The sequence below is a fragment of the Betta splendens genome, chromosome 5 (assembly GCF_900634795.4).
Source record: "Betta splendens chromosome 5, fBetSpl5.4, whole genome shotgun sequence".
NCBI classification, from domain to species: domain Eukaryota; kingdom Metazoa; phylum Chordata; class Actinopteri; order Anabantiformes; family Osphronemidae; genus Betta; species Betta splendens.
In genome coordinates, this window is record NC_040885.2 from 6,656,186 (window position 1) to 6,671,856 (window position 15,671).

The 15,671-nt window shown below is 40.5% G+C and overlaps 1 protein-coding gene across 1 annotated transcript; it reads left to right on the forward strand.

Annotated features, from left to right (window-relative positions):
* Window positions 1–8,431: 8,431 nt before the first annotated feature.
* On the forward strand, window positions 8,432–12,563 carry fezf2 (FEZ family zinc finger 2). The gene is made up of 4 exons (XM_029152153.3): window positions 8,432–9,832; window positions 10,095–10,229; window positions 10,325–10,457; window positions 11,852–12,563. Exons 1-4 carry the CDS (start codon window positions 9,077–9,079, stop codon window positions 12,100–12,102), a joined length of 1,275 nt encoding a protein of 424 aa, XP_029007986.1. The 5' UTR covers window positions 8,432–9,076; the 3' UTR covers window positions 12,103–12,563.
* Window positions 12,564–15,671: the final 3,108 nt, after the last annotated feature.

Genomic DNA, 15,671 nt, shown 5'->3' on the forward strand with positions numbered 1-15,671 from the left:
TGTGCCGATGTTTGCAAGTATTCTAAACAGTGATTTATTACAGTTTATTGTGGCTGTTCAGACATGCTCCACCATTGGACTTCCTGTTTCAGAGCCTGCTTTACCTGCGGGAGAATAACAGCCACTCAACCTGCCTCACAATAACTGAACTCATTGTGAGCCATGACTACTCTAATGTGCATCGCATCATCTTTGTGAGGCAGATTCTGTGGCAAAGTGTGTGCGATCAGATGATCCGTCACGCAACATCAAGGTGTTACTGTATGTACAGAGCAGATGAGTGCCTGCAGAGGATCTTTTTATTTTCCACCACCTACCTTTGGTATTGGTTTAGTAGTCATCATACCTTGCATTAAACATCTTACGTACAGTACAGATGACAGATGAATCAGAAACAACAGTGCATCCTGGAACACTGTGGGTTCACCTCTTGTAATGCAGTCCCAAATCATAGCTCTGCATGCTGTTGTTCTTCTGGGGTGTGGAAGGGATTTTGGCCAAAAGAGGACATTCGTGTCAATGATGACTGTCTCTCTGCCTCATATACAGTAGGTCATAGGACTGCATTACAAGAGGTGAACCCACAGTGTTCCAGGATGCACTGTTGTTTCTGATTCATCTGTCATTCTGATCTGAGGAAAACAGTAGCAACTGTAGCTCTATTAACAACTTGTTTTCAAATAATTAAGCCATTGTTTTATATGTTTCTATGCTGATAGATAATATTACATTTTACATGTTCAGCCTTGAAGATTTTGAAGATTTTGTGAGTTGGCAGATTTAAACTTGGTAAATAAACGTTGGTTAAAAAACGTATGGGCAGTTCTGACTACAAATGTTTTGTAAAAAAAAGGACTGCTGCTTTATCATCATAAGAACATGCACGTAAGATGTTCAATGCAAGGTAGATAGATAGATAAAATACCTTTATTGTCCCGCGATGGGGAAATTACCATGTTGCACAGAGACATATAGACATATATACAGAGGAAATAACAGAATAATAATTATAAGAAATTAGAACTTAGACCTCCACAGGTTATCAACATCATGTACATATAACAATGAGGTAAGGTGACTGCACCAAACAAAGTGAGTGAGATATTAAAGTGACTGGTGCAATTGCTCTGGAGATGTAGCGTGTGGTAGAAATGTGCACCATGTTATAATTGTTCATTATAAAATCTAACAGCAGCAGGAAGGAAAGACCTGCAGAATCTCTCCTTCCCACAGCGAGGGTGGATCAGTCTGTCACTGCATCTGCTCTCCAGGGCAGACAGTGTGTCCTGCAATGGGTGAGACTCGTGGTCCAGCATAGATTTGAGTTTTGCCAGAACTCTTCTCTTTCCCACCTCTCTCACTGACTCCAGAGTGCAGCCCAGGACAGAGCTGGACTTCTTAATGACCTTATCAGCTTCTTCCTCTCTCTCTCTCTGTGATGCTGCTGCTTCAGCAGACCACACTGTACAGGACGGCTGACGCCACCACAGAGTCATAGAAAGTCCTCAGGAGTGTCCCCTTCACTCCAAACGACCTCAGCCTTCTTAGTAGGTAGAGTCTGCTCTGACCCTTCCTGTATAGTGCGTCTGTGTTGTTAGTCCAGTCTAGTTTGTTGTTAAGGTGAATAACCAGGTACTTATAACAGTCCACTCTCAGAATGTTCATTCCCTGAATGTTCACTGGAGGACGGGGTGTAGACTGACATCTGTGGAAGTCCACCACCATCTCCTTTGTCTTCCCTGCATTGATTAGAAGGTGGTTCCGCTGACACCAGTCCACAAAGTTCTGTGTCAGTTCTCTGTGCTCTGCGTCATCATCGTCAGTGATAGGTCCAACAATTGCAGAGTCGTCTGAAAACTTCTGCAGAACACAGCCAGATGAGTTGTGTCTGAAGTCTGCAGTGTAGAAGGTGAAGAAGAAGGGGGCCAGGACAGTCCCCTGGGGGGCTCCCACACTGCAGGTCAGAGTGTTTCACAAAGATGATGCGATGCACATTAGGGCAGTCATGGCTCACAATGAGTTCAGTTATTGTGAGGCAGGTTGAGTGGCTGTTATTCTCCCGCAGGTAAAGCAGGCTCTGAGACAGGAAGTCCAATGATGGAGCATGTCTAAACTGCCACAATAAACTGTAATAAATCACTGTTTAGAATACTTGCAAAGATCGGCACAACATCAGAGCGTCTTCCTGGGCATAAGAGCATCAACCGGCCAAGCAGGAGGACGCGATTTCAGTCTCACCATAAACTGAAAATCACCGTAAAACCGCAGATGCGCTAAATTCTTCCTCATCAGGCGTCGACAAGGTCGTGATATCGCTGCAGTCTAATGAAGCAGGATGCACAGAAAACTTAGATAAATAATTGTTACGATGATTAATGTTAACAATGTGGGTCTCAATGTGTGTCAAAGCACAACCGCAATCCTTCAAGAGTTACAAATATTTTTCGATGTTGCGCTTCAAATGCTCTTGGGCGTTTTATTGTGAAAGTCCGGCCACTGGCCCCGCCCCCGGTTTCCCTTTTTCTTATTTCGTTTTGAAAGGGGAGAAAAGGAGAATGAGTAAATCAGTATATCGCAAATGTGTTTTACCGATTTACGGAAACAAAACACAGCATAAAAGGACGTTATAAAATTTTCATTTTACACATGAATAATGAATTGCACTTCATGCACGGACCGTGTGGGCCGCAATAATCCATATGTCAGCGAGGCATCAAGTTCCCGTACAGTGCAGTTCATCAGGGCACATTAAAGCAAAGTTTGCAGTGAGAGTCAGTTTGCCTGATGTACTCGGAGCCAACGACTGGACACATAGCTTTAAAAGAACCATCACAGGATGATAGTCTTATGGTATGGTAATATTCTATGATGCACAAATGCAACTACAGTCAGCAACATTGTGTCGAGGTCTCTGGTTCAACGCATGATTCATTAATTTTAATGAACAGCGTGGTTGGGATCAGATTTTACCCTAACGCTAATCTCTACTAAGTACGAATCTACATTTCCTTGAGTAGCAGACTCCTCCCGTGACATGCCTCCATATAAATATGTTACTTCATTTAAATACGGCCTGTGTCTGCGCAGTAGCCGAGCGGGACCGTGTGCAGGTATTAATGCTGCAGGTTCCGCACAGTAGCAGAGATTAAAAAAATAAAAGTGGTTTGACATAAAGGTGGACGTGAGGCGAAGTTTACCATTAAAGCGCCACCAAAACAGGTGGTGGTGAAAGACAAGGCGATCTGACTTCCTGACAATTTCAAATACTAATAGGAAGTCTCTATATTAAACCACTGACTGGTGTTGACAGTAAAGACAGAATGATATTTGTTGGCGCACAGGTTTTTTGATAATTAATATTAGGGCCGTTAAATTATTTGCTGACCAAATACCTTTACATCTGTTCCAATGAATGGATCATCATTAAACTAGGCTCCTCGCTACAGTGTTGCTGACTGTAGCTGCATTTGTGCATCAGATTATTTGTATGTTGATGAAATAAATATGTTTCCTGTTGCCTCATGTTTATGTTTGTCCCAGATTGTTACATATAAGCTTTTAGGTTACAGGGAACGCTAATGTTATAGGGTTGTTCTACAGCCTGTAAGCTTTCATTCGACCCTCCCTGATGTCTGTAGGTTGATGCAGGCCAGAGTTGTGACCTATTAGGGTTACAGGGCCCAGGCGGATGAGGGCGTGGGGAAGAGTGTAATATTATACATTTATAAGAAATAGGTTCCATATATTGGTTTTAAACACTATTTGATTTATTTCAGCATATATAAATGCATTTGGCTTCATTATTTGGATCTCTTTTGTAATTTAGTGTGTTTACCCATACACCTGGGAGACATTTGCATGTATTTACAAGGGAAAAATTCAGATTACTTCTTACTCTGTGTTCTACAGTGTATAACTATTTACCATTTATATCTACAGTGAATCTGATAGCTCTGACAGCTGGTGGAAACTACAGAGTGCTACCTTTCCAAAGAGCCCAAGCACTTTCATATACCTCATAGGGTTGAAGAACAGCTTTCATTTGAATCTCTCAGCTTGTTCAGACATGGAACGAGAAGGGGTTAATGTTTCCCTGATGCTTGCGTCCTACACATCTGGCGTGGCTCAGCTCGACTCAGTGTTCAATGGCATATACCAGAGCGGTCTGCAGCTTCCTCTGAATCATCCCATGGCTGGAACCAGTGTGGTCCGCAGCTGCATGTAAGCTGGACGCGAGGGTTCTCACCATCCAAGAACGGGCATCTCTTCCGGATTCTAATAGGTCTTCTATTAGATTCTCTAACAGATCATCTAACAGGGCTATAGAATATATGTTTGCACTGCTTTGCTCATGTTTTCATATCTACTTGCACAACGTATGTCTGTTGTCATTGTTTATTGTTTTTCTCTGGTATGACTAATGATCGTTTTCACGTGAATAACAGTTTCCAAGTTTCGACTCTTAGCGTCGCTAATGTAGAAAAGTAGAGTACTTACGCCAGCCAGGGAGCTACTGTAGATCTGCGCACATTTCTACTTTAAATAGTTTTTGATACATCTGACCTTACAGTAGGTGTAGATTCGTGCTTATGGCAGGTTTTCATGCCTAAGTACCCTTCGTACATGAGGCCCCTGGAACACATAAGAGCAGGTCCTCAGTTTGCAGGATGGACTTGATACAGGAAACAAAACAAGCAGCAATCCAGGTCTTTTGTTGAGGATAAAAAAATATTCATCATGTAACATGCCAAGACATCTACGAACATGAAAAACAAATTAATTTTCAAAATGAAAAATTAACAGTTAATTCAGATAATTTCCTCAAATATCTTTTTTTTTATCTTTGTTCGCAGGTTACATATACAAATTATTGTGAACTTCTTGTAGTACAGAGTCAATGTGACTGTGAAAATGCACATCTTGTGACAGTTTATCCACTTCCTACCCTAGTGTGGACTAGACTTCATTTTACCTTAAGATTACTTTGTTAGATTATGTGTATATTATGTTTTATCTAACTTTATAAAAACACATTTATTAAACTGTATATTATGCTAATGTGCATTGTTATCCACAGTATGTCCAATTATATTTCACAATAGGCTTTCTCATAAAATTTCCTATAGGTGGATTTTATTCGCACATTTGATGATTATTTAGCTAAACATTTTCCACAGGATAAGTAGTGAGCAAGTTTTTTATTTTGTTTAAATTTCCCTCCAAATGTTCCTGAACATTTACATTAGGTGACATACATATATAACTGTGGTGAGATGAAATAAGCACTTTCCGTGGGAGAATTCCCTAGTCACACATTCTTGTCTCATTTCCTCAGGTTTAATGTCAGTGAAAGTTGTCACCACGGGTGGAAAGTGTGAGGACAACTGTCTGTGATTTCCTGTACTGAGATGTGTGAGGCTATAGTTGGGCACATTATCGGCATGTTGTTCCATCAACAGTAGCTTCAAATGAAACCGTGCTATACTGTACTTACTGAGAACTATAGGACGGATTTAGTATTTAAACATTGGTGACATGTGGTCCAGTCCTACACCTACCTACACCATAATATGATGCCTGCATACAAAAATAGGGTAAACACGAACATTTTGGGCTAAAACCATAATGCAGGGGACTCACACTAGGAGGCTCTTTGAGATTATGCTTGCGAATTCCCAAGTCCTGTCAAAAAAACATTATGATTTTTCAGGCTTATTTTTTTTTAACTGATCTTAAAGGATGGACAAGGTGAAAGATGGAATATGCAGGGAAAACAAAGCACCACATGAGCCAAACATGTCAGACACCCAACCTGGAACTGTGTCATGTTTAACGTGTCAACAGCTGGTGTTTGTGCCAGATTTGAAACGCACTATATACATAAAAGCTATATTGATACTTTGTAGAAAAAAATATTTTGTTCCAATTGCTGTAAGTGTAAAAGAACTGTTTCTTTTCATTGATTATTTGTGTTGATGTTTATGATGATAATGTGTTATTGCACAATAATCTTTCCTATCTGGAAATGTTTTTAATTACATCACATCAATTTTCCATATTTAAAAAGCAAAGTTTGACGATATGAAATGTTCAAAATAAGCCTACAAAACAATTTTTGTGCAGCTTAAACTGAGTTGACTATCATTAGTTCTACCTTTTTGCACTTTAACAAATACTTAAAAACCTGGTCTTATTGTGAATTATTATTTTCGTGAAGCTGAACAAAAAATATTAAATTGCACAATAAACTATGCCAATGCTTTAAATAATTATTAGGTGCTGGCCTTAATTTACAAAATCAGGTTTGAACCCTTGTTGAGGTCAGGTCAACTAAACAAAGCTTTGCAAAAAATACACAGATTAATACAAGTAATAGTTTTATGAATTAATTTAATTACATTTCAAATTTAAGTTGAGTGAATAAACTACTGACAAGTCACTCATGTCATTCAGTTTTAAACAAACAAAACCATCTCAACTTTCTGTATGTCTTTAGTAAGCTGAAATGATGTGAAATAGCACTGGAAAAATTATATGAAAGTATAGAATAATAACTGCTGAATTGATTCATTTAGTCATTGTCTACAAGCACTTACTCCTTAATGACATTAATGACAGTGTTGATAATATTCTTGTTCTGACAAGAAGAAGAAATATTATTACAAAATGATTTGTGGTATAAAAATGTGATTGTTGGAGAGAGTTCTGCCAGGGACATCCTGTGTGATTTAATTTGTTCATATAACTTTTTGTATTAGGTTAAACTATTTTTGATAATACAAACACATTATTAATCTTAGTTAAGGCATTTTTTAAACTTATAATGTACTGTGATGTAAATTTTAGGTTTAAGATAATATTCTTGGCACAAACTCAAGTGCAGTAAACTTCCTTTAATTTTTGGGGTGTGTAGACTGATTTCCTTCCATGTTTAGGGTGATTCTCTTGATGTATCATGTAATTTCCACTGACTGCAGGGCACCCGTAGTAGTAATATTTTTGTTACCAAAATGTAAAAGACTCAAAATATGAGTGTAAAAACTTGAGTTTTAAACTGTGGGCTGGATTTACACTCCGCAGTGATAATGTGTTATTCTACACATCATCACACAAATATATTGCAAAGGAAAGATTGTAAAGGGTTGCCTCATCCACTGTGAGGCTCATGCCTGCAGGCAAGAAGCAAAAGTCCCTTAAATATATGCTTGAACTAATCGCTGTAAGAGCTAAATAGAGTGACCTTGGATACAGTAAAAGATCAATGTTTATTGTGTGGATGAGCTGGCAATTGTGCCTGAATAAACTCAAATTAGACTACTTTTGCCCTGTTTACATATGAGTGGCACCAGGACAATGGTCATTAATCCTTCTAATGAGACGCAGGTGAGAAACAAAACAGCGCAGGTTTAATTTAAGGTAACAGTGCTGTAGGTTAGCAACATGCTGTGCTAAGTCTACAGGCTTGAGTTACACCATCACCTTCCTCCATCTATAACCCAACGCATCAGCGGTTAAAACAGAGTAAGGGGAATTTAGAAAACTGGACAAAACCTACTAAAACAAGGGATCAAACATTCTAAAAAATGAAGATGTTTCTAAAACCCACCCCAACCCTTCACATACAGTAAAACATGAAACATAAAATCACAGTCTGTCATATTAGGATTCTGCTTTAAAGCTCTTGGGCCACAAATTTAAATTCTGAGTAAGTGTCAGTTACTCACATAAACACAAAGAGAGTAAATGAGAAGGAATACTACTGAATTACTGAATACATGAAAATATATATATATATATATATATATATATATATATATATATATATATATATATATATATATATATATATATATATATATATATATATATATATATGGCTATATAGCCATTATATATATATATATATATACGGAATGGCTATATACGGTAGCCATTCCGATATGTGTGTGTTACGCACTCTTTTTTAGCTTTCTTTCTAGCGTCTTTTACCCCAACACAGTGTTCTAGACGGCTGTATTGGATGAGCCCCCTTCCACCCCCACTCCCTCAGGTAGAAATGGCCTGCAAACACATGAACGTCTTGTGTGCGAAAGAGAGTAAGCTTCTTCATTTGTCCTCTGACCAAACTAAGTCTTTTCTTTTCCGTCTTTCCTGCTTTAATCCACCCCAGTATTCCAGGGGGGAAACACAAAACCAGGTTCACGCAGTGCTTTAGTGGCTATAAGAGAAAGAGCTTGTGTTTTTTCTTCCCTTTCCCTCCCTGCGCTGGGTTGCGTCTTGAGTCGCTCTGGAAAATTAATTCTTTTGAATAGACAGAATGGGGACCGCGTTTAACAGCATCCAAAATGCCCGTCTGCTCGTAAACACGCACAAAGTTCTGTTGGAGCAATGTATACAGAAAAGCGAGTCTGCGCTGACAAAAAACGAATTAACAGCTTTTATGAATCGAAAGGAATTATGAAAGTCACACTGTCAACTAATTCAATTTTTCTCATCTTTTCCTTCCTGTTTATGTAGCTGACACACGAATATGGAGCCCGTGGGTCCCCCGCTCTGACCGCTTCTTTTTGAGGGTGCGCAGGTTGATGAGGGCGTCTCCCTGTCACCCAGTTAAGAGTTTGTGTGCCCGCTAATGTCAGGAGACAGTGAGGAGGGGCGGGCGCTGCCAACATGTGACAGAGAGCAGTCTGCTGGTTTCTCCACACCCATCTGACCATTAAACACTCCAACACCGACTCCACTTGATGCTCTCTCTTCCTCCGGGATCACCAGGACAATTTTTTTTGTTTTTTTTCCTCCTCCACTTCTTCGTCTTCTTCTCCTCAACACGCTCTGTAATGTCCTGTTAATTTTGTGTGCACCAGTTAATGAGCATTAATCCATCACACCTGGGTGCTTTTGTTGTAGGGGGATGTCCATTTGAATGCAAATGCGTGACACTTTGACAGCGAGGTGCTTATTAAACTGATGTGTCCTCCTGTCTTTTTTGCTGCGAGCTCGGGAGAGTGAAACGAGGAGCGGCTCGGACTATACCAGGAGTCGCTCACATTAAGTTCTGGTTAACAATAATAACAAAATGACAAGTTCTGCTTCACTGGAGACGGTGATGTCCTGCGGTAGGACCGGACCATCCGCTGCACCCAAGACCCTGGCTTTCTCCATAGACCGGATCATGTCCAAGAACTCGGAGTCGAAGTGCGCGGAGGAGCGGTCCGAGGGGAAGAAGCTGTTAGGACTGTGTTCCCCGATCCCTTGTATGATCCCGCTGCAGCCCTTGAGCTACGACCTCCAAGCCAAGGCACTGATGAACTACTCCGAGCTCTGGAGAGCCAGTTTCAGGGGGACCTTGTGCAGTTCCGCTGCGGCTCCGTGCAAAGGAAACTGCTCCATGTGCGACAAAGCGGAGTCGAGCATGAAGCAGCCGCTGATCACGTCTGGAAGCAGAGTGGTGAAACCACAGGTCATCCACCAGGCCGTGGCCGTGCCGAGCGGCGGCTCGCTTTACTATGTCAACTACCTGGAGTCTGCCTACCAGCAGTCCGAGCTGCTGGCCGGACACTGGTTCTCCAGCCCGCAGGCCCAGGCCTCGCTGTCCGCGCACCACCGCCTCCTGCTCCTGGAGAACGCCAAGCTCGCGGGGCTGGGCGCCGACAAGCTGCCCACGCCTCAATACCCACACAAGGAGCATCTGCCGGGTCAGCTGGACCAAATAGTGAAGGAGAACCACGGCGTGAGCTCCGAGAAAAACGGCGTCAAGAGCCACAGCAAACTGAGCGGCACCGGCACTGCCGACGGAAAACCCAAAAACTTTACCTGTGAAGTGTGTGGAAAGGTAAATGACGGCGCATTCCAAGCTTACTATTTACCATCGCATTACTTTTTTAATTAGGATCGTTCGAGATATTATTCATTTATTTATAGAAACATAGTTTATAACAATGGGGCCCATTCATCGAATTAACACGAATTAAAGAAGGAAAAATTCCAGGACAGGATGAAAATCTCCTTATTCTCACACTCTATTCTCACACTTGTCTCTGAAATTGTCTCAGTAATTCAGAGGCTCCTACTGTGTGATGTGGATTGTTTCGCAGGTTTTTAACGCGCATTACAACCTGACCAGACACATGCCAGTGCATACGGGAGCGCGGCCCTTCGTGTGCAAAGTGTGCGGGAAAGGATTTCGCCAGGCCAGCACACTGTGCAGACACAAGATCATCCACACGCAGGTGAGACGCGGCGCGCGCACACACAATTTCCATCAACACAGGTTTTAGTTTAATTCTGTTTCGTGTTAATGTTCATTGTTTTTCTTCCAATTCAGGAAAAGCCCCATAAATGCAACCAATGTGGGAAAGCGTTCAACAGAAGCTCGACGCTCAACACTCATGTTCGTATCCATGCCGGGTACAAACCTTTCGTCTGTGAATTCTGCGGAAAAGGCTTCCATCAGAAAGGTAAATGTTTCACTATTGCTGTGTTGTTACGTTATGGGCACAACTAAATCAGCTTAATTACACATATTTTGCGTTGGATTTGTTTTCCCTTTTAACATATTTTTTTTACTTCAAAGCATAAAACCGACGTTTTTTTTTAATTTGGAGACACCATAAAATTTGGCATTAAAATATTAATTGTGTCGTGTATTTTTAACACTGGTGAACAAAAGCTTTATTATTATTATTATTATTAATATTATTATTATTATTAATATTATTATCATTATTATACGGCTATTGTGTCAAAAGACAGTGACAGGCACCGGAAACACGAAATATAGTTAAGTCCTGTTTCTTTTTACTAATGCTCTTAGAATTCATTTTTAACAGAGACTGATAAGAAAGTTGATTTTTTTATTACCTCCGTTATGTTTTTAAGCTCCTAATGTCTGCAGCCATGTGCTTGTTTAAATGGAAATGCATGGACGTGAATCCCTGTTTGTTCTCTTCAGCTGTTGGTAGAAATATTAGCAGGGTAAAAGCATGGCCATATGCTCCTGTTCTCACTTATCAGCGAGAGTAATGAAGGGGCAAGTAATTGCAGGCTCGCCGACGAGCATGAAGCGATCAGTGGAAATAGGACATGTCACTTTACACGGACTAATTCTTCATTCAAGACGGCAGCATTTGCTCCGGGTCAGCTGTTAGACCTCGCCCAAGTTGGAAACAGGACTTTTTTTCTGTTAAGTTGCCGCCGGGCTTGAAACTGACAAAGTTTGACAACTTCTTGACGCCGACGCACAAAACCCTGATTAATGAGGCCTGGGTAGAGTAAAGGTTCACACTCGACAATAACAGAGAAAATAAATATGATCTGTTAAATTCTTGTGATCTTAGTTTCATAAACAAAATGGCAGTTCAGTGTGTGATCTCGAAACATCTGCAGTAGGAGATGTCAATTAATTTAAAAGTGTAACTCTGATCATCCCCTTTGTTTATTACAGTAGGATGTCCATAAACAGCAGACAGATGGAAACAACCAAAATACACAGACTTATAAGGAAAACAAGAGGGATATGTTTAATGCCACTATACTGTAAAACCTGCTGTTTACATTTATTCTATCCTGAAGGAATTACAATCACATCAGTTAGTTTTCTTTTCTCTTTGATTGATTAGAATTTTGCCCTTGACATCCACAAAGAGAGCGGCTTCTGAAGTGGGTGCACAAAGACTACCATAAAACTATGTTTAAATTTTTTTAATTTTTTTAACGCCAGAATGCAGTTTTTTTTACTTCATAACCAACATTAGATTTTCTTTTTGTATAAAGAGCAAAATTATTTTTTGCCCCCCCCCCCTTTGCATTTAAAGATATTTCTGTACTTCATGACTCTTTCTATATATTTCAGGAAACTACAAGAATCACAAGCTGACTCACAGCGGAGAGAAGCAGTACAAGTGCTCTATCTGCAACAAGGCCTTCCACCAGATCTACAACTTGACCTTTCACATGCACACACACAATGACAAGAAGCCCTTCACCTGCACCACCTGTGGCAAGGGTTTCTGTCGCAACTTTGACCTGAAGAAGCACATTAGAAAGCTCCACGACAACAGTTTCTCAGCAGCAACAGAGGCCTCCAGAGAAGTACAAAGCTGAGCCACCATTGGAGATTCCTCCCAGCATATTTTAAAACTCCTCCCTGAACTGTGAGGCCTCACACAGACTGAATTATGAGTCTTGGGAAAAGAAAGTGGAGTACCTTACAATCTGTTAACATACTGTGGAACACTGGTGAATCAACAGTGACACTGTAAGGAACAAAAGAGCAAAGAAACGCTGCAACAACATATACTTAAGACCACACTGTAGGAATATTTATTCCAGGTAGATTTTCTTCCTCCATTATCACAAACTATCACCACGTCCTCCACAATGGAAATGTAAATAACAGCTTATCGAAAAAGTATTTAAAATGCGAATAATCCGGGGAGCTACACTGCCCTGTTGTGTATTTTACAGAAATATTGTTAATGTGAATAATTAAGTTATAATGAAAACTGAATGTTTCAGCTATGTTGTTTTTACTTTTAAAGGCATTTGAAAATAAACCTGATTGATAAAAGTTGTATTATTTTTTTCTTTGGGAAGGGCTGGGACGGGAGCAAAACATGTTCATAAAACACATGAAATGTTTACATTTATTATAGAAACTTGTCTATTGCCATCGTGCCCTGTATTGATATGAACATCAGAATAAAAAAGCTATATAGCTTATGTACGGGTCAAGATTAAACTGGTGATATTTTTAAAAAGTATAACAAATATGTTCAATGGGGGAGATTTCCACATCACTGCAGAGGCATCAGGTTGTTGGCTGTTTTACTTTGAAGTGTTGTTAGAAACCCACATATGGACTCAGTCTGGCTCTGCTGTATGATCTGCAGCCACTTTGCTTCACCATTTATTGACAGACACGATCTTAATAATGTAGCATTTATACTTGACTCTGGAGTAATGATCAGAGATAACACGAGCTCTTGAAAGCGAATTACATTAACCAGCTAAACGGACTCAGGAGGTTTGATTGTAGAGGAGGGAGTGCAAGGGGGACGGTCGCATCCGGAGCCGCTCATCAGAACAGGAGATAATGGAACACTCAGGCCGCAGCTCCTCATCTGGGCCTCAGCGTTAATAAAGCACACGTTATTCTCCACACGGCTCCTGGAACAATATTATCCCTGCACACATTCTGTCGAGAGCCTGATCCGTGCTCCCAAATGGCGCTCTTTCTATTAACAGTCAATTAGCGCTCAGCCGGCCGGCCAGGCCAGCAGAAGCCTGGCAAGCCTAATATTGCCAGATGAATGTCTTGCTCACCTATTTGATCATTCTGAATCAGACTCGGGCGAAGTCGTGTTGGAGGGAAATCACCCAAACTTGCAACTTGAAGGTATATAGTCATTAAAAATTTAGAAAATATGTTACACAACAAGTATTATATGTATGCTGTTTTATTCATTGTCAATACATCTGTTTGTGTGATGAAAACATTTAAAAAATGTGATGCACGCGGTTGCTGAACTTTTCTTATTTATTCAGTCCAAAACGGCCGAGCTTATAAATTCATAAACCTAACTAGTCTAACCAGGATTTAGGTAGCTACACTTTTGTGCGGAGATATTTCTATTTCAAGTTATATACACTAGAACTAAATTTGAAGAGGCTACTTGTGTGTTTCTATTGAAGCTTCTATTGTTCTAGTTCACAGAGGTGTTTTCCATACAGAAAACAGGCAGACATAAAATAGAGCTATTTATGTATACACAAGAATTACTTAGTACAAGTATTACCATCGTCTTGGCACAATTATTACTGTTTCTTGTTTACTTTTTTCTTTTTGTCCTGTCAATTGCTACTGTGGGATTAATATACTGTAGTTGTATGCTATACTATCCCATCCTACAGACTTCCAGGTTGTAGGAGACTATCCAAAGCTCTTTTGATCGTGCGCAAATAAATGCGCAATTCCTCTTGCATTAAATCATCCACCATAATGCGCGTGCGAGCACACACGCACACATACACACTGGCCTGGAGGCTGGGGGATAGAAACAACATCGCTATAAACAACCTGAAGGCAAGCAGGTTGCCCTTTTCTCTGCACCTTTTCCCGCCTGTACCTCCCTAGCATCTGAGCAACGGCTTCAACATCCACAAACACGTTAATTGACGAGGAGATTTAATTAAGGCGCGCACCCACACGAAGATTAAGGATGGCGGGGGTGGTGGGTTTTATGGCGCGAGATACGAGAGCGCGCGCTAATCGGCCTTCAACGTGAGGACATCTTTCTTTTGCTCCCTCTGCCACCAGGGGATCACCAGGGATTCAAGCAATTTGCAGGCCACAAAAGAGCTCGTTTGAGACAGGAAGAGAAGAAAAGCGAGAGGCGGACTTTTTGTCTGGCCGACTGAATTGATTGTAAATGGGAGATTAGCAGGGAAGCTTCAGCGGCAGCCGTAAGTGCCCGGTCGAGGAGGACAGAGAGAAAAGGACCAATTAAGTCTACCAAATGTTAACTTACATCAGTTTCCTCACAGTTTAGCCCACATGAAATTCCAATTTAAGCGCCCTGGCTTTAGCAGCTTTCTCCCCCCAAGAGGATGGAGGGGGTGACAGATTGTGTCGCTATACAGCAGCCAACGTTCCCACAACATCTAAGGAGGTGAACGCAGTTTCAGGCTCAGGGAATGGCCATTTGGACGCTAATTTGACAATGCCAGCATGGAAATATGAGGAATTCACACAATGACACAAGTTTACTAAGTGCAGAAAACTTCATTGTGATAAAAAAGTCACATAAGATAAAACCTAGTTCCAGTTTTCCTTTCTGCAGTCCAGGATCCCACAGAAGTAGTTGCAATAAACCAAGCAAAATCTAATTTGATCCTTGAAAACATGTCAGCCCTCTTTTTTTAAAACTGTATTTTGTTGAGAAAAATAACCTGTGAGCTGTAGTATATTTAGGAAGTCTGATTTATATTAGAAAGATATAATCTCAAAATGTTGTTACTATGGAAAATATATAGATTTGTTTGATAAATAGTGTTTCATGGTGAACAACTCAGCTTCTCACCACACTCGCCATTCCAGCGCCATATTTTTCAACCTTAAATTTGTTTGCGTTTGTTACTGCTGAGATTAATGGTGAGGCCTGGACCACACTGAGTTTCCTCTATTGCTACCTTGCAAATAAATAAAAAGTCGGATGGCGTTTAAGAATGTTCATTGATTTTAATCATAGCCTATTTGTCAGAAAAAAGATGTCCTGGAGTTTTCATCTGCTGTTCGGTGAAGTGCTAAAGTTTGTAAGTGAGAAAATCCTGCATATGAAGTTTGGGATTGAACTGACCCTGATGTTAAAAAAAGACCCCCCACCACTCACTCGGCCATCGTTAGGGAAGCACTGGCTCTTTGGCACAATGAGCCTCCAGCATTCATTGTGAACTACTGAGGGGTTAATGAGCAGAAAGTTCTATTCACTATTTGGCTCAAAAAAGCAGTTGAAAAGATAACGAATGAAGTAGGCTATCATAAAAAATAAAAATGTTGAGATGTTATTTTAAAAAACATTTTCATTGCAGATTTTATGTTGTCATCAACCTTAATGTGGCTCACAGACACAAAAGAAGAGCACTAAATATATTGGGCAGCGAGAAAGGAACCT

Coding starts and splice junctions, on each gene's coding strand:
- fezf2 (XM_029152153.3), top strand. CDS start 9,077: ATGACAAGTTCTGCTTCACTGGAGACGGTGATGTCCTGCGGTAGGACC. Junction 10,230..10,324: donor ACAAGATCATCCACACGCAG/GTGAGACGCGGC, acceptor CTTCCAATTCAG/GAAAAGCCCCATAAATGCAA. Junction 10,458..11,851: donor AAAAGGCTTCCATCAGAAAG/GTAAATGTTTCA, acceptor TATATATTTCAG/GAAACTACAAGAATCACAAG.